This window comes from Macrobrachium rosenbergii, chromosome 32 (assembly GCF_040412425.1).
Source record: "Macrobrachium rosenbergii isolate ZJJX-2024 chromosome 32, ASM4041242v1, whole genome shotgun sequence".
Classification (NCBI taxonomy): Eukaryota; Metazoa; Arthropoda; class Malacostraca; order Decapoda; family Palaemonidae; genus Macrobrachium; species Macrobrachium rosenbergii.
The window spans coordinates 13,050,323-13,073,949 of record NC_089772.1 but is presented as its reverse complement, the minus strand read 5'-3'; the positions used below and the strand labels follow the sequence as shown (position 1 = coordinate 13,073,949).

Sequence of the window (23,627 nt, the reverse complement as noted above, 5' to 3'; positions counted from 1 at the left end):
AACCCAAAGCGACAAAAAGAGTAGCCGGCACCTCAAATACGATTAACAACCGACGGCCATAACGATTTACATAATGCATCATTGACAACCAAGTTGCATCACAAATAAAAATATAAATTACACATTGCGATACCCAATAATTCAACACAGAATAATGTGCCTAAGAACCCTGTTATCCGAAATCTACACAACTAGTTTTAAGTATCAACCAAAACTGGTGAAAAGGAAGAAAAAGAAGTGGAAGTGTTACCCTCAAGTATGGCTTCTTGGGAGACACTGTTGAACAGGCATGAACAGGAAGAGCGGAAATACTAAGACAATAAGATGAGAAAACCTGTGTTAAGGAGCCTGGTAACAGCCTTTCGAAGGATATAATCTGGCCTGAACATTAAACGTTGTTACAGACTGATTAACCAAATCACAAACCCGCCCGGAACAAAATGAACAAACCAAAAGAACGCCAACGCAACCTTCTTGGCAGCGAGACAAATACCACGCTCTTCAGAATGTTTGGTTGTATGCTAGAAACACGGGAAAGCTCTACAAAATTTAAAGATCTTTCAATAACAATAACCACACTCCCTCTTCCCGTACTGACCATACGAGGGGGGGGGAGGGGGATTGGCTCAGGGGGAACGAGGATGAACGAGGCGGTGCCACGTTTCCGTTGGAGCACAGGTGTCCCCTGTCAAGGTCAAAGAAAATTAAACGTGAAACGTGGGTAAAATTTACTCCTGACGCCGCAGAAGGTGAATTCAGACGACGATCTAGCATCGAAAACGACCTGACTAACGGACATTCGTTTTTGCTTCGTACAACCAAAGACGACCTAAACATCACTTGTCAGACCACAGACCTACGATTTCATCTGACACGCCAACATCACGGCCATGCGGTACGTAGAATAAATATGACCGCGCAGTGATATCAGAATGTCAAATCCACCTGTTCACGTCAATAACAATCTACAATATATATCTAATCAAATGCCTACGTCCATATTATTTATTTCGAATTCCCAATGAGCTAACATGTCTCACGAAGAGTGGCACCTCACATTCACTCTCTGCTCGAGTTGCCAGATATCCCTGCACACCTCAGAAACCTCCACCACATCAATACTGTATTGATAATCAACACCACAAGGTTCTCTGATTAAAAACGTTAGAAAATAGGGTTTACGATGTAGACGCCGCGACTACGGCTCCTCCAATTGTTCAAGAACAGATTTAAAAAATATAAAAGCAAAGGGGAGATAATTCAGCCACGAGAGTTGCCGCTATTCCGGCTGCCATTACTCACACGAGTTGTCAACTGGCCCTTTTCAACGGAGATTTGCACTCGCCCAACGACACCGATTCCATTTACACCTCACTCCCGCTTTTACTGTGCTATTTCATTCAACTCTGTTCTGTTTTCCTTCCTATTAAAACATGCTCATCTACTTATTCAAAACCAACGCCACGAAAATGGCAAAACGTATTTCCTAATTTATTTCTAACTGACCGGGGTCGTCTCGCCCATACAGAGCAAAGACAGTTCGGATTTTTGTTCTTTTAAACATTCCAAATCATGTGATTCTCGAACTGCATATACTCCTCGTAGGAGTATTAGCAAAAATGTTTTCGACACATGAAATAGTAATATAGTTCTTGTAGATTAACGTCATATTTGAAATGATAACATGGAATTGCTTATCATGCAATGTTCACTGGAGGGTCGAGGAATGCGGGAGTGTGGGACTCGTTGGGGGGAAAGAGTATCAAATGGCACGTTAGTTTAAAGTTAACTGAAATATTCTAACTCTACGGCATACGAAAAAAAAACAAAAGAAGCGTGAGTTGGCCCGCCTATAAAGGACCTTGGTTTAAAGGTCCCCATCGTCTGCCTCACGTGCAACTTCGGCAGCCTCGTATAGCAACCTATATATGGCCTGGCCTCACGGAGCAGCCCATGTTGTAAATATAACCGCCGTGTTTACTACGGATCTTACTATCAAGCTTCCTCGGTCCGGTGGACAGTGAGAACTCAAATTCCGCAACGTTCTCCCCACTTCCCCCCCGGAAGAGACCCCGCAAAGTATTCGCGTTGCAAAAACACATTTACAGAAATGAGCACCCACCCCATGGGGAAGAAAAACAAGCACACAGCTTTAATGAACAAACTACACTGAGCAGAGGCGAGGCTGAGACCATGTGGGCGTGTCTCAAAGAAGCTACAATAACAAGATTATTAAACTGCTGCTGCAACACACACGGACGGCTTCTCGTTGACAGCCAAGGGGTCCACACCAGCGTCCTTTTACGTCCTCCACGCACTCAGAGCACGGGCCCGTGCTGGCATGGGGCCAGGGGCTGCTTAATCTGAACCAACCACCCGTTGGGGAGGGGGGTGGGTGGGGAGGGCAGCCTTGGAAGCCACGTGGATTGAAGTGAAGCTAACTGCGTAGAACACCAATGGTGGTGGTGGTGATGGGGTGGTACTTTTCAACTCCAAGGAAACTCCCAAGCTACGAGTGACGTAGGAGCCCCTCTCATTTCTCGTAGTTATCACAATCGTCATTATTAAGTGGCTCAGTCTTGTAGAATATTAACAGCCGAATTATGTAACGCAAGACATCTGGCGCTTGTTTGGAGGTGACTAAGAACGTTGGGGTTATGCAAGACGCCTACATCCGGAGTCTAGACCTGGCAACGGACACCTTTAATTTGTTTACAAACTGCAGTCTTGTGTATGATACATAATGATAAACAGCTGAATGAAACCACGCAGTCATAAAAATACATGCATACAACCTCACGAAACTGAAAACTTGAGCGAATAGTTTAAAATGACAACAGTTGAGCTTGACGGGGCTGCTGCCTCGAAAGCGCGCGCAACATTCTACTCTGACCATTCAAGAACTTCGTAGCGGCCGCGCCACCTTCACCAATCAACACAGTTTAAAAGAAACCCCCCCCCCCTCCCATTTAATCACCAGGAATTACTTGCAGAATGTTTTGGTAGTAATTATTTGCCAGAGACCTGTCAATGAAAAGCAAGCTGACTACATTTTCACGTAACCAAGCCACAGCTCCGAACCGTTACGTAAAGCATATTAAGTTCGGACAGCATATTTAAGAAGACTGAATCTTCTACTCATATTAACCAAAGACAAGGCCAACAGCTTAGCATAAACACAGCCATGGAGGAAAGGAAAGAAAACTAGTTCTCATTTTCTAAGAGCTTACGAGCTTGCCCGGGAAAGAATCCTTCTAAATGCAAGCCAAGCAAGAACAGTATTGTAAAACAAATGCATTACATTATACAAACAATAATGCAAGAATTGAGGTTCATGAATGCACGTCATATAAAGGTGAATTTCTCTTATTTATTCTTTTTAAAACCTAGCCAGTGAATCGATGTCAATTTCGTTCTTTGGATATAAAAAAAATCTGGCTCGTGAATCGATGTCAATTTCACTCGTTAAAAAAAATAGAATTCTTGTCCGTTTCGTCATTCGACAAGAATTTCAAGGTAACAAGGAACTCTCGCTCGCAGTAGTTAGTTACCTTCCCATAAGGCTATATCCATTATCTACATGAATCGTTAAGAAAAAAGGAATGTCACCAATCTACAATGAGCTAATTGGGCAAAAAAGCAAGTTATACATGACTCTCCCTATCCGGAATGCAGTGGTACAATTCACGGTGAAACCTGATGTTCGGAGAATATACTTGCCTTGAAAACTTCCGACGATTGATCGATTGATAGGTTGATTGTCTATTAAAACTGACGTCACAACGCCTAGGTTACTGACGCCGTAATAAATTTAAAAGAGAAAACGTAAATTTTGTTCCTGAGGTTTCAGGAGAATGGGGTTTCTTCAGCGAAGGTGTTTGAACTTTACCATATTCTCACTAATGCTGAATTTCTTGAAATTATTCCGCGATCTCTAAAACCATCTCAACTAGCCCAAGCAGGAAGGTGCGTCACACCAAAGGTCAAAGATTGACGTCTAATTTTACGTGACCAAGAGGCCAGTAGCAGTTTCTTTTAAGAATTGAGACTGTCTAGAGTCGTGTACTCTTTCCGTTAGTGGCGAGTACTCTTTCTGTCGAGGCCATAATTTGTTAGAATATTCAAATTAATGGCCTCAGTGTGGTTTAGTCACCTACTGCCATCATAGTGGCAACAAAATGAAGTAAAATAAAAATAAAACATTTCTGAGAATGCTGACAAAGGGGCGGGGAGGGGTTCACATACTACAGTTTCAACAATACTTGAATTTACTAAGAAATAATGAGAGCATAGTTCCATTTTCTCGACTCGCACATTTTAGTTCGAAGCCCAGTCCAAAATACGTGCTCGGTTGCTTGGAATGATAAAAGAATGTGAATATCGGGAAAAACTACATTTTCCCATTTTCCCGGCGGGAGGGCAGACAACTGCATCTAAACTCAGGGTGCCATCGAGCTACTCGCGACCTACCAAAAAATAAGGATAAAAATTAAACAACCCAATTAAGGCTTATGGCAATTACTTCCCTAAACTATATATAAAACTATTTGATCCCCAAGGGGGTAGTACTAAACACGGCGAAACTCTCACCTACACTGTTTCGCCGTGCTTAGTACTAGCCCCTGGATGGTAGAGATGCTATAGTAGCACCATCTTCAGTGTCCAAAATTCATCTGCGGAAGTTCCATCAGACATTTTTGTACATGAAGAAGTAAAAACTCTTTTGGCTCGTGTATTAAAAGCCACGCAAACAATCAGGGATCAACAAACTCCTCCTAAAAGTGTTGGCACAGGTCAAGCAGCAACATCCGACAAATAGGCCAAACGACAAGCGAGCCTGTCTATTCATGGCAGGTCAATGCGTAGTACATTTTTTCTCCCCCGCTCAAAAACTTGCCAAGACACCACCATTCTCCAACTGAAAGCTCGTTCTGTCCAGAGTTGCCCAATATATCAATTTCAAGCAGGCTACATTTTACTGCATACGAAACAAATGCACTAAGTTTCTAAAACTAAATTTTTATTCATGGATCTGTTGGCAAATGCAACGAATGAATTGAACTGAACTGAATTGAATAGAGAATTTAGGCCCAAGGCCAAGCACTGGGACATATGAGGTCATTCAGCGCTGAAAGGGAAATTGACAGTAAAAGGAAAACCTGGCAGTTGCACTATGAAAGAATTGTTAGGATAGGGTGGAAAGTAAGATGGAAAAGAGAGAATATGAATGGAAGTACAGTAAAATGAATGAAAGGGGTTGCAGCTAGGGGGTCGAAGGGACGCTGCAAAGAACCTCAAACAACGCCTACAGTGCACCGCGCGTAAGGTGCACTTACGACACTAGGCCCCGCCCCCAACGGGGTTCAGAGGTGATTACAAAGTAAAACTTTTTTTTAAACGTGTCCATTCGCCTGAGGAGAAGCGTAACTGGTTAACGTAACTTGAAAAATAAAATTTGGAGAATTTAAAAGCATCCTGACAGAAGAACTACCGAACTATCATGACAAGATTCACTCCACAGAACAGACGTCAGTCCCTGTAAAGTTATTGTATGTCTAGGTTGCTTATGTGCAGTTAAAATGTGCGATAAATCAGAAACCTCTGCTGTATGAATGAATGAAATGATATAATTTCAGTCATACATACATCAACAGATGAGAGCTTTTGCTGTAATTTCAAGCATAACTTCTGTTGATGTACTTATGCTTTTATCCTCTGACCCAAATACCACTTTCAAAGCTTTAAATTTCGCTGCCTCATGAGATACTGACTTAGGCCAGAAAGATGTTCGAATTGGGGGGAAAAAATGTGACGAAGTTGTGCACAGTGAATGCCATACCAAGTGCTTGAAATTTCCTCAAAGACAATGTCGCCAAATAAGTTTTCAAAGCTGAAACTCTTTTTACAAATCCGCACGGTAAAATTATCAGTTCGAACGCAGGCAATTTAAGGAAACTTGACAAAAATATTTAAGACACTCTAGGATACCGAACAAGTTGCTGGCGAGATGAAGAATCTAATGGCAAATTTAATCAATGACTACGCCAACGTAAAAGAAACTAAAAACGCCAAACTGAATGGGAAAACATGCAAATTAAATAGATCGTTGAGGAGTGAGTGTGTGCGTGCAGAACACCACGCGGGCAAGTACTACTCTCCAAACCACGAATGGCTTCTCTGTAGTCTCATTTCAAATTTCTCATTCAACAGGTGTACAATATTAATATTTACCTCCTTGAAATACATGAATATCGGGTATTGCAAACGAGAAAGCTCGTAATGGTGGGTCTTATTGCCTACAACTATATTTTGACTGAGAGATTGTTTACTTTTCATGCCGTAAACGATGGTAAGGACCTTGCTGTGAATACTTAGAAATCACTAGAATGCATCCGTAGTTTAGAGAGAGAGAGAGAGAGAGAGAGAGAGAGAGAGAGAGAGAGAGAGAGAGAGAGAGAGAGAGAGAGAGTGTAAAGAACAATTTGTAATGATGCTGAGAGAGAGAGAGAGAGAGAGAGAGAGAGAGAGAGAGAGAGAGAGAGAGGCATAAAGAACAATTTGTAACGAGAGAGAGAGAGAGAGAGAGAGAGAGAGAGAGAGAGAGAGAGAGAGAGAGAGGAGAGAAAGAACAATTTGTAACGAGAGAGAGAGAGAGAGAGAGAGAGAGAGAGAGAGAGAGAGAGAGAGAGAGAGAGAGAGCAACTTGTAACGAAGCTGCTCAATGCATGGTAGGCAACCGAATGCACCATCACAACCCACCACGGAAATAAATGGCGCTGACAGGAAACCTTTTCAGTTTCACGGAAGACTTATGAAGTCTATTGGGCAACTCAGTTGATGCGCCTCGCATCCATCTGTCATATTACAAGCCAGCATTCTTCTATAAACGCCTTCTATATCTTGCTAACCTTCTCGCTAACGTTCACAGCGTACTCTTTCATATAGCGAACCCTGCAAACTCATTCCTGCGACCCCGATAGTACGAACCCGACAAGAATACAGTCTAGAACATACTGGAACATGCGCGCGCGCGCGAGATATTTTGACTAACTCGGCCAAGCAGTGTTACAACGAAGTCATTAGGCAATGGATCAATAGGTTACGGCTTCCGCGCTGGATGTATAAAATACGAGAGGCAAAGTAAGAATACCCAGCTGAGGCCCCTTTAAAACAACCCCACCCATCCATGAGGCTATTGCGAAAATATTGTGGCTGGCTTCGGAGAAATTCTCTCGACGTTACCGTTAGGGAATTCGTCTCAGGGCGCAAATTCATGATCAGTTCACCAACACCATGTATTTACTGACATTAAATCATGAGGTTTACTTTACCTCCTGAGGTTTACATTATGTCTGGGACAGCCTCTCACCCGTTGTCTTGCTATCGACCAACGAATGCCCACCTTGGCAACAATAGGACGAGCCGCAGCCCCCTCCTACGGACTGCCTTTTAATCATCACTCCAGCAAACAGGAGACTGCGTCCACAACCGGGAAGAAAATTTAATCTTAGCATAGAAAATGATCAACGGCCGATACTTGCAGCACCGCACCTCTTCCTTACTTTGCTTCTAATGAAAGCCATGCAGCGCGCGGAATTGATTGCAACCGATGAGCCGGGCCTCGTGGGGGAGAGGAAAAGAGAAGAGAAAGCAGATCATCTAAAATAGGTGTAATGGCCGAAGCTTTACCGGTCTTCAGAGCTGCGGAACTTGGAAGCTACTCTTGCATGGGGTGGGGTGGGGGGGTGGGTGGGAGGTTGCCTATCATGCCTAGCTGGAGAGAGGAAGGGGGCTGCTTGCAACTAGGCTCACAGGGAACAACTTACAATAGACCTGACTAGTTTGATACGAAGTGCAACGGGTTACACAGGAGCGACACAAGCATCGGAGTGACTAGTACAAGACTTGTGCAGGTCTCGAGTACAAAGGAGAGAGAGAGAGAGAGAGAGAGAGAGAGAGAGAGAGAGAGAGAGAGAGAGAGAGAGAGAGAGAGAGAGTCCACAAACAGCACTAAGATACAGACACGATTTGCGACCAGCTGGAAAATTCTACGAAATGAAAATTGCACCCGTCAAGTATAGGCATATCGGCTTCATTCATTCTCCCCTTTATTAAACGTGAAACTAACGAGTTCACTTAACTAATTGCAGCAACTAGTAATAACCTAAAGCTTAATACACCAAGACCCATTCACAGAAACGTGGAAATCAGGGAACCCTTGCGAGGAGAGAGAAACGTCCCCCTTAGACCAGCAATTGTTGCATGAACTTCTGGAACGCCCTCCAGCCCAGGAAAGTAACCAACTGGGGGTTGTATCACCTCACGAACGCAGGCCCTCCCCTACATTGCAGCAGGAGGAGGAGGAGGAGGAGGAGGAGGAGGAGGAGAAGGAGGAGGAGGAGGAGGAGGAGGAGGAGGAGGAGGAGGAGGAACCGAGTGGGTGGGAGGACGTGGGAGTCAGGTCACGAGTGGTCACCTGTTACTCCAAGAATCACGCCACCATCACACTTAAGCCTCCCGCTGCAGCCACTTGCGTGGCTTCTCACTTCAAAAGCCACAAACCCCAATCCTATCCCTCGTGCCAACGGCTTCTTTCGCATAAATGCGACGCCCGAATAGTTTTATATTTATATTTACCTTCCGTTATATAATCTACACGTGGAGTTTCCGTAATCTCTCTATGGTACTATTTCTCCACCCGGCTGACCCCAGCAGCAATCTTTAGTTTTCTGAAAAAAAGCTATTATATTGTGCCGGTTTTATCTGTCCGTCCTCAGATCTTTAAAACTACTGAGACTAGAAGGTTGCAAATTGGTATACTGATCATCCACCCTCCAATCATCAAACATACCAAATTGCAGCCCTCTAGCCTCAGTAGTTTTTATCCAAGCTTAAATTTAGCCATAATCGTGCATCTGGCAACGATATAGGCCAGGCCACCACCACCGGGCCTTGGTTAATGTTTCATGTGCCGCGGCTCATACAACATTATAAAGAGACCGCCGAAAGAGAGATCTATTTTCGGTCGCCTAGATTATACGCTGTACAGAAAAATCGATTGCTTCGGCGCAATTTTTACTTCTTTTTTAACACACTAACACGAAAAATTCTAATTAGATTTTCGTGACGCCAAACCACTTTTCGTCTATCAATCAAGTTCGTAACCTACACTTTCGTATGCAATTTCTATCCACTTTACTTCCAATTCAGCTACGATTTAGTTCGCCTTTATTCCTCATTACACCTAAAATTACTGAAATCTGCACTGGATGGCATCGTTCCTAATATTAGCAACTGTAAACCTCAAAAATCATTCTCCCAGCTCGCAATGTATGTCATCCCTTGCAATCACACTTCTGCTGAACAACCTTCGTAAACCTTATAATTCTCTGCAGAATAAACGATATATCTTATTCCAGACTTCAAATCCCTACCGTTGCTCCATCTAAAGCTAACTCATTGTCGACCATTTTTAGTTTTCTGTAAAAGAAATCTATTGTCTGTCCGCCCTTAGATCTTAAAAACTACCGAGGCTAGAGGGCTGTAAATTGGTATGTTTATCACCCATCCTCCAATCATCAAGCATACCAAATTGCAGCCCTCTAGCCTCAGTAGTTTTGATTTTATTGAAGGTTAAAGTTAGTCATAATCGTGCTTCTGGCAACTATATAGGATAGGCCACCACCGACCCACCTTCAAAATTCATGGGTCGCGGCTCATACAGCATTATATCGAGACCGCCGGTGGCCTTGAATATACGCCGTAGCGGCTGTACAGAAAACTATCTTCTTCGACTTGTTATTAATTATATAATATACATTATAACGGCAAGTGGCAAACGTAACTTAATTTCTCATTGCAAATATTCTTCACTGAACTCTCATTAACATCAACTTTGCACTGTTTCGAACACAGGTCGTTTGCAGTTCAATACTAAACAGTTATCGGGAATACCAGTGGCGAGTTCTTCCATAATATTGGCCTGTGGACGCTGTCCAGAGCTTTCTGGTAAGCAGCGAAGGCCGCCAGAATGAAGTTTTTAAATGACATATACTTTTACGTATTCAATTTTCTAAAACCTGGTTCTTCACTGAAGGTGTTTCATAATTTTTTTTTCCAGCCAACAAGATAACCTAAATAAAAAGTGTCTCTCTCAGTTCAAAGTTAGTAGTTGGTAGTGAATAAGCAGTGCAGTCTCCATGCTAAAAACAAGTAAAAATGCGCCTAAGTTTCTTCAGCGCAGTCGAGTTTTCTGCACAGCGTATAACCAAGACCAACGAAAACACATCTATCTTTCGGTGGTCTAGGCATAATGCTGTATGAGCCGCGGCTCATGAAACTTTAACCAAGGCCCGGTGGTGGCCTTTCCTATATCGTTGCCAGAGGCACGATCATGGCTATCTTTAACCTTAAAATAACACTAATGAGGCTGGAGGGCTGCAATTAGATCAAATTTGCAGCCTTCTAGACTCAGTAGTTTTTAAGATCTGAGGGCGGACAGACAAAGCCGGCACAATAGTTTCCTCTTCAGAAAACTAAAAAGGCAGTAACTCACACCTACCAATTTTCTCACAACACTTGAGACCTCATGTTATAAGGGATTATGTCTCAGCATATCAACAAGATAACTGCCTCCAGCCATCACGCTCGAGTACAAACTTTGGAAGATAAACAATCTTATCAAAAACTGAAACCAAATCTAAAATGAGGAACAGGTGAAATAGGTCAATTATCCGAGAAAATCAAATATAAGGGCCTCAGCAACGCCAGCATCAGAAACATTTACGTTCCCGATAGAATACCGTAACCCTAGAACTAATTGAGCTCCCAGTAAAAGCAAGAATAGAAAGTAAAATACTTCTTACAGTCTGTAAAGTACTAAAATATGGTGAACCAACATATCTGAGAAACTGCTAAAGCTTCTACAGACCTGAAATGAATACTGTAATCAGACATGCAAGTGAAGCACAGAGGCTATTTGAACCTAGAACAAATTGTAAGTCAGGCGAGAGAGCTTTTGTACACTGCGCACCAAGACTATGCAACAAAATACCGCCCCAAGAGAAGATCACACAAGAAAGATGCAAATTTAAAAAAGAACTAAAGACTCTCCTATTCTGCAGGAGCTACGATACTGACAAGAAAACACTAGAAGACAATTATAAAATATAAGAAGCCTATTCTGAAAAGGTACAAGGACATAAAACCCAACGAAGTGAACAAAGTTACTCGAGTCTATGTAAGTAACTCGACGGTCTGCACGAGTCAGCAAAACTATTCTGTACTGCTCAGGCAGCCAGGCTCTACAATCAAGTTACAACCCTCAAAAAGGGTGATCTACTTCATGTCGAGATCGTGCAAAGACAAGACCTTGGTAGGTTATGCGTTATGGCATACTGTGAACCTAGGCTGAACGTGAAAAGGTGAAATATGTACTTAAAAAATTCTCAGGCGCCACGACAGGCGAGCCATACATGCATAGACCCATCCACCATTTCTGACCACCGTGAGCGTACGATTCATATTCTTTTAAGTATCAGGGTGGCGGTTATCTTCAAAATCAACGATGGCAACACCGAGGAATGAAAGTAAATCGATTGCGAGGGAGAAAGAGTGAAAGATTAAAATGTTCGATAAGACACCACTAAAGCCAACCATGTTTGATAATACGTTGCGCCACCAAGTTTTTTTTTTTATAGGGGATTTAACATTCTCTGATGAAACTGTTCTCGATCACCTGATTTAGGCCTACCTGGGGTACATGATATCCTCACTGCACAGCTCTGCTTCGTGAGCGCATTTTAATCATTCGATGCTCCATTGGTTTTCAGTGTTGCCATACCCATTTTATGTTAATATTGGTAAGGGAAAGCTAGACTAAAAAAATCTCTTGGCTGCGTGAAAACCGGTTAACCAGATCAGATATGGTTCCTGGTAGCTACGCACCAATGAAGTCTACTAGATATTCAATAAACTTCGCCAAGTATTCAGTGCCAAATATAGACATTACACTAGGAACACATCGCGTTTAATATGTCAGACCAAATTTACACGTTGCTATATACCAGTCATCAAATACACGAGCAGTTTTAACCTTAAACCCAAAACTAGTCCAATCTTTCACTCAGCACTCAACTTCCACATTCAGTTGTGGCTTTATCATTCAGGTGTCCACGTTACCATTTGAACAGGTCAATTACAGAAACGATTAGGGACCCCAAAAACTACACCTCAGCATAATTCAGTAAAAAAGAAGAAGAAGAAGAAAAAAAAGCGATGTACCAAACTTGAACCTGATAAGTGTCGCCATACCTACACTCTACCACAATACAAACTTTTGTTTGATTGTCTGATAAGGAAAACCTTCACTTATTTTTTTGGCATCACGTGTATCAAACACTAAGCCTTTTATCAGCACCAACAACTGATAACACTCAAAGCACCTGAATTTTAAACACTGCCAGACATCAGTAAAGCTTATCTCTCTACAAGTACTTGGCAGCGAACAAACCTGCTACCAAGTTAACAGTATGTTTAATTAAAGTTTAAAAAAACGCTTTCTGTACAGCGTATTATCGAGGCCACCGAAAATAGATCTATCTTTAGGTGGTCTCGGTATAATGCTGTATGAGCCGTGGCCCACGAAACTTTAACTACGGCCCGGTGGTGGCCTGTTCTATATCGTTGCCAGCAGCACGAGCATGGCTAACTTTAACCTTAAATAAAATAAAAACTGCTGAGGCTAGAGGGCTGCAATTTGGTATGTTTGATGATTGGAGGGTGGATGATCAACATACCAATTGGCAGCCCTCTAGCCTCAGTAATTTTTAACAGACAAAGCCCTCACAATAGTTTTCTTTTACAGAAAACTAAACAGTCAGCAGCAAAGAGATATGTCTAAATTTTGCTATTCCTGTACCCGCAGTGGTTTGCAACGTCCTTCAACTGACTCAAATAGTTAGAATATGATTAACATACGTACTAACAAGGAATCTGAATTGCCTACTTCTAAAATATTTATATCTTACGGTTCTTGTCTCTTTTCCAAAAAAATAATTGAAGGGTAAAACCAGTTTTTTTAAGTAAAACATGTTACTAAGGCGAACCCTAACCAACTTCCCTCAAAAGAATCATTTTACCTGAAGATATATTTAATGCCATTATGGTTTTCAGGAAAATTAGATGGCTAACAATTTTCTTATGACAAGAAGCTTTGTGAAACACCAATTCATGGTCCCCAGGCCTTGTGTCATCTAAAAGGGTTTCACTGGTGGTATGTACACCAAATATGATGTTTCACCTTCGTCGGTCAGATGTTTGAGCAAGAAACAACTGTGAATAAAATTTACAACATTTTTCCCTTATTTTAATAATCCGGTCAAGACGACGCATATAAAATGCTAAATAACGGAGCAAACTGACGGTCGACCTTCAAGAACACACGGCATAATGTCCTACCTTCGCAACCAGTCTGGAATCCTTCCAACCGTGTTTAAAGTTTATAACAGTGCGCATTAATACTGGACAAACTGATTAAAAAAATGGGGTGGTTCATAAGGATAAGCCAAATAAGAGCATTTAATTCCGTTCATCCAATAATATTCAACAAAAGCGAACGAATCCACGAAGCAATGTCTTTAAAAAACATTCATCAGCCCTTGATACTTGATATAAAACTAAAAGAAGTCTCTTACGAGAACACGTAAGTAAGGACAAGATAGGCAATCTATCGTTGAAACAACAACCTTCACATAGTTCTGGTCTCTTAGGCCTAAAACAAAGGTCGTAGAGCACAACGGTATAGCCAAAGGGTCACACGGTACTCCTTAAGGCGTCCGATGAAATCGAACGTAGTGAAACTCTTTTGTTTTTATTATACATTAAACCACAAGTAAACCGTCAATACAGAACTCAATTTCCAAATGGGGGTTACCTTTTATCCGAGAGGAATTTTAATGAGCGGATGAATCACTACTACGCATGTTCAACACCAAAAGGCATGATTCGAAGGTTGGTGCATCCGTACAGTATGTATAACGAATTGGGTATTCACTGGTAATTTGTGGCTTAATATCAGTATTTATTGGTAGTTTGTGGCTTAATATCAGTATTCATTGGTAATTTGTGACTTAATATCAGTATTCATTGGAAATCTGTGGCTTAATATCAGTATTCATTGGAAATCTGTGGCTTAATATCAGTATTCATTGGAAATCTGTGGCTTAATATCAGTATTCATTGGTACTTCGTGGCTTAATATCGGTATTCATTGGTGATTTGTGGCTCAATATCAGTATTCATTGCTAATGTGTGGCTTAATATCAGTCTTCATTATTAATGTGTGGCTTAATATCAGTATTCATTGTTAATGTGTGGCTTAATATCAGTATTCATTACTAATTTGTGGCTTAATATCACGTATTCATTGGTTATTTGTGGCTTAATATCACGTATTCATTGGTTATTTGTGGCTTAATATCAGTATTCATTGTTAATGTGTGGCTTAATATCAGTATTCATTGGTTATTTGTGGCTTAAAATCAGTATTCATCGGTAATTAGTGGCTTAATATCAAGATTAAAATTACTGAAACTAAATATTAATCATATGTTTCAAACACTAAATAATCGTGTTCGGACGAAACCACGCCTGAAAAACAACCCTTAAGAATACTGTACAGCTTTAGAAAGAACGTTTTAGGCTATCAAGCCAAGTAACACTGGCACTATCATCTATCAAAGTAAGGGCTCAAGTCTATGCAGCTAAGGGACGCTGGTAACACCCTTCAATAATGCCTACAGTGCACCACGCGAAGCGCCGTCAGTAACTCCCCCCATAAGAGGAGGGGGAGAAGAAAAAAATTACGACGCAACAGCCGATCAGAGTCCCCCCGCCCCTCTAATCCCCCCAAAACCCAACATCCTCCAAACAAAACCCAGCAGAACGCTGAGCCGACGCTCTCTCCGACAACACCATTCCCCAAAGCGATCCTAGTACCAAAGGGGTCAGAGGGTTCGGTGGCAACGGAACGAGCAGCAACAGCGAACGCCAGCATCTTTCAGACTGTTCGTCGCCCAGCAAGGCAGCTTTAAGATAGATGTGAGAGAGAGAGAGAGAGAGAGAGAGAGAGAGAGAGAGAGAGAGAGAGAGAGAGAGAGAGAGAGATACATATTCTACCATAATCTTTGTCAGTTGCTCCTGAGGATAGCCGTGCAATCTAAGGACCTACAGTACTTTGGATGTAAGTCACATCGTTAGGAAGTTTAAACTCAGGACGCACAAACTAAAAGCCAGGAAACCCCACCTACTAAATTTATCAAGCCCAGTTGACTAAAACTGTCAAAACGAACTTTGAAAGCTTTCAATCTTCCATCGATCAATAGGCTGTGCATGACATTTTCTTGCGTCACATCACCATTCCCTCTTAAACTAACGATGAGTTTTCGCTTTCAAGTAAATATGAGCCTGCGTAATTCCTCGGCAACAAACCCGTGATAGGAAACTCACTCTGCGAAGGCGGTCGCCACGCTCATGCGGTAGGACTTTCGTGACGCTGGTAACCACCAGATTTATGGTGAATAAAGGGAAACGGAAACGAACGCCAAACCTGCTTTACACGACGTCCCTCCACAACCTTGACATTGAAAATAAAACCGTCAAGGTCACACTACAAAACGGGGAAGGAAGAACCTCACAAAATCGATAAATCTCGGAGGAAGCAATTCCGTACGTATATTTCACTTTATAAACTCTCTCTTTTCTATATATATATATATATATATATATATATATATATATATATATATATATATATATATATATATAGAGAGAGAGAGAGAGAGAGAGAGAGAGAGAGAGAGAGAGAAGGGGGTGCCATTCCTCTAAAGTGCTGAGTACGGCAAGACTGCTGGGAAGCCTTCGCCGCTCAAATACAGCCACGCTACATCAAGCTTGTGAAGAGCTCTAGCAAGCTGGCTCTGAGAGAGAGAGAGAGAGAGAGAGAGAGAGAGAGAGAGAGAGAGAGAGAGAGAGAGAGAGAGAGAGAGAGACTAAGTACTGGTTAACGTCAAAGCCTACCACTGACATTCCAGGACCAGAAGAGGTCGAACATAAGACTTTCCTTCCCTAGACCAAATGGCTTTTCCCTGCCACCTATAATGATTCGACTTTATTAAGAGCCAAATCTTTTTTCCCACAAAGCCTTATTTCCTTCTATACCCAAAACTATTTCGTAAGTCACTTTACAGGCCATACAGGCCACACACAAAGAAGCACGGGAATTGGTTACTTATATAATCGGCCGTAAGGAATTCCCTACTGCACATAGTTTAACTGTCAAACTCAAAATTGTACAGAAACATGAACTGTGTCACAACTGGAGCGGAATGATCTCCCTGCTCAGCTTCAAGAAGTTCACTAATTCTTGCACAGCAGCCGAACAGACGAAGCCTTTCCTCATGATATATATTCTCTAAACTGTGTCTCAAGAATCAAGTCTCTAGAACGTCGACTCGACGCCAACACAGCCAAAAACGTTCCGCCATGCTTTTATGAAGCTTTTGAACTGAAGACGTTTTAACTCATTACGCAGGACCCTAATCTTATTCTTCACCCGAAATTAGGCGACTGGATGAAACTGATCTTCAACCCTGAGGCAATTTCAATTCATAAATATTCGACAACCGTTGCTACTAGAACGACAGGTCATCTGTTTTCTAAGAAAATAACTGTGAACCTGCAAAAACGGAGTCGCCGTTTTCCTTTGTGAGAGGGGCAGTCCTATAATTATCGAAATTAATGCCAACTCCTGCGATTCAAAGTTGTAAAAGGCGTTTCCCCCCCTCAATCCAAACGGCCGGGTAACAAAGGCGATAACGCCGCCTTGCATCACACTTTCCCATCATGACTGGGGAGTGGGTCGAAGGCTGCGTTATGTGAATTTCTCTCTCTCTCTCTCTCAAAACAGCACACAAAGAACAGTCATCATAACTGCCAAAATAACTTACTGACAACTCGTGTCAAATGTTATTTAAAAGCAAACTTGACTTTGCAGATCAAAACTTTCAGGAACCACCTTGCAATTTTCAAAATGGCTACAGCATTATCAACATTACATAAAACTCTCCTAGCAACGTTCAACGCAATTGGTTGGTGCCTGCGCGTCTCCACACACAGTTACACAATTTGTCTCCTCCACTGAATGAACGCTCGTACCATCGCTCCCCCTCCGCCCAACCACCCGAGAGAGAGAGAGAGAGAGAGAGAGAGAGAGCGAGGCCAAACTACATCACTTTCACATACGCACTCTGCTTACTCTCGACTGCTTAACCTCGGCCAATGAACTCTACTCACCTGCCTGTGTGCGAACAACATTACAAGCAAAACACTTGACACGAGAGATTTGAGGAAAAATTTTACAAAAGGCTTGAAAAGGTGCGTTTTGAAAGAGCCTTAAGTCTACTTCGAGTTATTTAAATTAATCCAGTTAAACTTCTATCGCCCTTGGAAAATGTTCAGTAGTCCGGACGCTGTACACCAATTTCAAAATCACGCACCCCTGCCAAATATTGCGATAAATCCAATACCCCGATATTAATCCGGTCACAATCGTTGTGCACTATCATGAAGAAGTCCCCTTGAAGTCCTGCCTAGATGAAGAATTTTAACCTAGTGTATTCAACCAATAACGAAAAAATAAGTGAACATTTGCCAACCAACCTTCGCTACACACACACACACACACGAACACATATTATATTGGTTCAAATAATTGGATGCATAGAGCCAATTTTCTCACACGACTAAATCATCAGTTATAAACAGCCATAACCATGCTCTTTGATAAAATGCTGATGTAGCTAAAAAGCTCACAGAATACGCAGCAGCTTACTACAGTCGACACCTTCCACGGCTTCAGTAATGACAAAATACTTTCGTTACGAATGACTAAATCGCAACACAAATTACGAGCTACAAAACTGCTATTTATTTATTTATTTTGCTTTTGTAAAACTACAACAAAGAGCTTTAAATTCTGAGTCTCCGTAACAGAAAGTACATTGTCCCATCAAGGGAAAAAAATACCGCTGGACTGAATTAAGCATTTTATCAAGTCATACAAAATGTAGTCTCACTGTCATCATAAGATTTATTCAGATTTCATCTGTTTAACCGAAGGCTATTGCACCGTACACCATCTGAAAGTAGGTTGCAGATGTTGAACGCCTGGGTCGAAACGCAACACCATTCAGACGGGGACAGACTTTATAAACGCAACCATGGCAACAAGGCTTACACATCCGGTTCGGCGACTATTTTTTTAAATCCGCTCTCAAATATCTGCAACCTCTCCCCGCTTCCGTTTCCCAAGATCCAGACAATCTTCCCCTGCATTATTTAAGTCACGCAAACTTGAAAGTGTTCGGTCAGTGCTAAATTAACTTGCATCTACGTCACTTTCAAACGCTTTCTCATGCAACTGTTAGACCCTTGAATGATAACCAACCGGTTGATAACAGAAGCTGGGACTACGGTCAACTGCAATAACATTGGTTAATTATTTACAAGAGAAGAATCTATATATGTATATATATATATATATATATATATATATATATATATAGAGAGAGAGAGAGAGAGAGAGAGAGAGAGAGAGAGAGAGAGAGAGACTGACTACAAGAATGAACTACATGGCTAATTCGGGTAGTGGTACCAGAGCCTCGTGCCGAGCACTTCACGTGTCGTGGCTGGCTCACTTTTAACAGTAGTAGTAGAAGGCCTTTAAACACACGCTGTACAACGGAAAGGGTCTTCTTCTTCTTCTTCTTCTTTCTTCTTCTTCTTCTTCTTCTTCTTCTTCTTCTCCCTTTTTAGAGCTATCGAGGAATGGAGACCCCTCAAACCTTGTCTTTAACTGCCCCTGAGAAGTCATTTTTCTCGTCCTGTAAGCTGGTCGAACAGAAAGTAACATGCACACAGATTTTAAACAAAGAAGCCTCAAAAAAAAAGTCGCAACGCAAGCAAATATATAACACCATCTGTAAGGGATGAGCGTAGGACATAGCAAAGCAAAATAAAACAGCAACCAGCCGATAGTTCGGCCAACAGTCCTAGCGCACATCGATTGTCAGCAGAACACGGGTGGGGTGCAAAGCTCACCAGCAACTGCTCACGTAGTCACGGTGATTAAAATAAAAAAAAAAACCGAGAGAGAGAGAGAGAGAGAGAGAGAGAGAGAGAGAGAGAGAGAGAGAGAGAGAGAGAGAGAGAGAGAGAGAGAGAATAAAAACGGCCTAATACATACTGCAATTACAGATCTGCCAATCTATGGTTTCTAATGCAATAGACTATGAAATGTTTCAACAATTTTTGTCCCTGGAGGGGCTGTAAGATTTTTTTTTTCCTTTAAATTATAGCACCCAAAGAATGAGACCAAACCTTGTACCTGTGTACGTGGGCCGTCTCACGACCACATTCAGTAAGGTTAAGTTGAATTACCAAATGCACTGACTGAAAACGCCGGCACCGCCTGACAAGCATTGCAAGCAATAGTTAATACTAAACTGCATCAACAAAATCAACCTTTCCCCAAGTTGGGTTGCACTCAGTTTCACATTGTCAACTTCAGATAAGGCTCATTTGTAAGATAACCAGTGTTGAAAAAAACTCTACTGTGCACCTACTGTACTGTAGAGTCTTGGTTGACTACGCTTTGAGATTTGAATTTCAATCCGGTTCTTCATCGGCACATGAGCTGAGAAGGTACTTTATTAACAAAAGCACTTGGAAGCTTCGCCACCAACGAAAACTCTTAAGGAATACAACTTCATTTATTGCAAAGGCAAGAAGGCAGTCGCTATCGAACAAGCTTCTGAGGGAATAAAGCAATTACTGCAATTGCAGGACTCGGGGAAAATGCAACAACAAATGAGAACGGGCAAAACATTCTGAAAAAAAAATGCAGACCCAAGGTCATATTTCAAGTGCCGAGTTCTAAATCTGATTAAGAAGCCTTGCCGAATAAACAATAGTACTTGAAGCCATTACCCAGCTACCCATTCGTGATGTACAACTAAGTATAGCGGTATTGTCAACAAACTACAATGCGTCCTCGTGACATCGTAATAAAATGGTTGCATTTTATTCCATTATTCTAAGATGTCCGCATATTTTGGTGATGTATCCTTTAGGCCTACATCAACAAAAGTCAACTCGCTGCTTGTCAACAATATGAAACTAAGTAATCAACAGATTTCTTCGGCTTTACTTAAAATTTGATCACAACTACCATGCATTTTTAGGGCACAAGATTAACCACCATACGTATTTGGGGGGAAACATTTCAAAGGAATAAATCTGCATTACAAGCTTCCTGAAAAACAATGACTAACAAAAAACATAAATCGTATTATGAATCACTGACAAGGTTATTCATAATAAGGGTAATTAAAAAAATTGCTTTCACTCTAATCCGGGATATTAACATGACTCCAGATGGCGAAACTAGCATCAAACAACTCTACACGAATGGCTAAGTTTGCTGACGTTTATGTTTATTTATCTTTGGCAGGCGAAAGCCGAACAGCATTCAAGATTACAATGACTTCCATACAGTTACCATGCATAACAAGTAACTACTATTGGACTTAAAACTACGCATGTTCGCGTCCGAACTATTTTTTCACTCTCCAGCCCATAAAATAATTACAGCTATTAGCAGTGCCACTTTCATATCACAAAATCAAGATTTAAAAATAAAAAATTCAACTGACATGCTAAGCTTTTTAGTTACGCATTCTCTCTCTCTCTCTCTCTCTCTCTCTCTCTCTCAGAGAAATTTTGAACTTCTCTGGACAAAAAAACTACCAAAAGGTTTCCCCTGGGGAGGATATCACAAGCATACTTAATGATTATTCTTGAAGAATCTAATTAAGAACAGTGGTAATACCTTCGTACGAAGCAACGAACAAGATCCCCTTCTTTCCTTGGGCTAGGGCGAATGAAGTTTTCGTCAAAAACAGGTGGAAATGATTAAAAGTATTGTATCAGTAAGACAATAGTGATTTCGACCAAAAGCACAAAATATACGGTGATGTTTCCTTGGATCTACTTACTAAATACGTTCCATAAACACATGGGAAATAACGCAATAATAAAAAAAAATTATGTAAAATTAAACTGCTGACAGAATGAAAGCAAGACAGCGTTTGATGGCGGTAAAAATAAAACTGGAGTACCAATAACCGACACTGGCGTATTCGTTACAAAACCTGGGAGTACCGTAATCGGGCAATTATTGTAATTCGATGTACTAAGGCCTACAACATTATAAAACACTGTTGCAACACTGAGTTGCAATAATGGCAGCACTCACGTAAATGCCAGAATTACGTACAACATACGCACATAACTTTTCAAACTACTGATAACTAAGCTTTACAAGGTGGAGGAGCCCAGCAACAGTATATCACAAGATCTTTAACGTCTTAGAATTTTAAAGAACTAATAGTACTCTCACCGAATGATTGCTACGCGCGAGTAAGTGACTTACCGAATAAGCTAATAAAGAAATTATTTCAAGGGAATGAACACAGGCTTAAACATATAAAACTAAAATGGGTGTAACATACAAACTGAAAACGAAATACCTGACCTTAAACGTTGGGGACAATAATACCGTTCTTATTAAGCCAAAGGAAAACGCTGGGGTTTTAGCATACAAAAATTGTGACAAGTCGCAAAAGAAATAAGAACGAAAGGGTACTTATATTACCTACATTCATGTAAGCTTGCATTCATGGATCCCATGGAAGAAAAAACATTATATGCCACTGGTACTCTAACTAAACAGGCGTTATTTTCAAAGGCGATAATGATAATATAAAATGAACACATACATATAATATATATATATATATATATATATATATATCATATATATATATGTATATCTATATGTATATGATATATATAATATATATATATATATATATATATATATATATATATATATATATATATATATATATATATTTATTTGTATACTTATACATATTACCTTTAACTACTGAGATAATGTCAAGCCAAGTAACAATTCTTGCACTGAAAACAGAACATCTTTTTTGAGAAACAAAAAAAAAAAAAAAAAAACAAATGAACGATTGTCCTGGTATGAAACCAACTAATCCTAGATTGTCAGAAATTTCCTGGTAACACCAAGCAAAACGTAGCAAGGAGGAAAAAGAAATGAAGTCAAATTCAGGAATTTCGGCAAGCGGCGACAAACCCACTGAACCTATTTCTAGAATGACATCTACGCCAAGGTAAGCTTCGGACCTGGGGTTGCCGCGACACACCCACCTCCCAATCAAACTAAACATCAGTCATTTTAACGAGACACTGTCACCACTTGCCACACAGATCAACGTCAAGGTACAAAAGGCGTCCAACACGTCAAGGTACAAAAGGCGTCCCACACTCACCCTTCTTGGGCAGCCCACGACCGAAACCATTGCGGGATTTTCTGGAGTTCTTCAGCGCCCTGAGGGGCGCGACGACCACTTGCGAGTCGGAATTCGCACGACTCAATTCTTTGGTTAGAAACTTGGAAGGCCGCTTGGCTCGGCGCTTGACGCGTTCGTTGAGGGTCACCACACCATTCACAAGTCCAGCCAAGTTCTCCTTCGCCTCCAGGGGAGAGGAGCAGCCATTCACCACCACTTCGTCACCCTCGTCTCCGCTGAGAACCGCCGGGTCGGCCGCCATCACCAAGCCATTGACAGCCACCTCGCCCATTTCTCTCTTATTTTTGCCTCCTTCGAAACGCTGCGACAACGGAATGGTCGTGCAAGAGAGACCGTGGGTAAAAGAGGATTGGTTTTGAGGTGTTACTTGGGATGAACAATGGTGGTGGTTAGAATTGCGGTTATCTTGGTCAATCGATCTACATTCAACGAGGTTTAGGAGCTATCTGAATGCGACCGAGCGTTGGCTGCTTTGTTTTGGCTTGTGACGTAGCGCCCCGAGTAGCCAATCACAGCCCGCCGTCGCGCAAGGAGGCGAGATTCAGCTGCGTTGCCAACTCTCCCGTTGACGGTAATGCTACGGCGAAGAATGCTTTTACGCGTTATTGGACCCCCTCGCTCAACCTAATTTTAAGATGCCAAATGAAATTTCTCCGTTTGCTATGAAACATACAAATGACAACGTTATTTCTAAAAGGCTATGACGTGCGTGGTAGCTGACAATACTCTGAAACTTGTGTATCTTTGCTCCTTGGGAGAGTTGCTGTTGCCAAGTCAACTAACTGATCTGCGGGGTGTAACATGAAACTTAACCTCACTTATCTATAGAAATTTCAGGAGCTGCGTTCGTTGTTATAGTAGTATCTAGGGTACTATGAATAGCCAGGTTATTATAAGTGGAAACCACTTTAAAACTTGTTCATCATGTTGACATTGCCACATTATTGAAAAAAATAACTTTAGAGTTCATCATGGGACTCATGTTGCAGATTAGGTGAAAATTGCCTAAGGGATTGGGAATTAAGCAAGAGTCTAGAGTTTTAATAAATTGCATGACAATAATTTTCTGTCATTAAGAATAAAATAATATTTTCGTCTGGCGGC

General features: G+C 41.4%; 1 protein-coding gene across 1 annotated transcript in view; it reads right to left on the bottom strand.

Moving 5' to 3' along the window:
- Pdcd4 (Programmed cell death 4) overlaps positions 1 to 23,321 on the bottom strand; it is a 37,866-nt gene extending 14,545 nt beyond the window's left edge. The window contains exon 1 of the mRNA XM_067133033.1: positions 22,482 to 23,321. Within this exon, the coding sequence (XP_066989134.1) occupies positions 22,482 to 22,794 (313 nt within the window). The 5' untranslated portion in view covers positions 22,795 to 23,321. The remainder of the gene's footprint in view (positions 1 to 22,481) is intronic.
- Between the last annotated feature and the right edge of the window lie 306 nt (positions 23,322 to 23,627).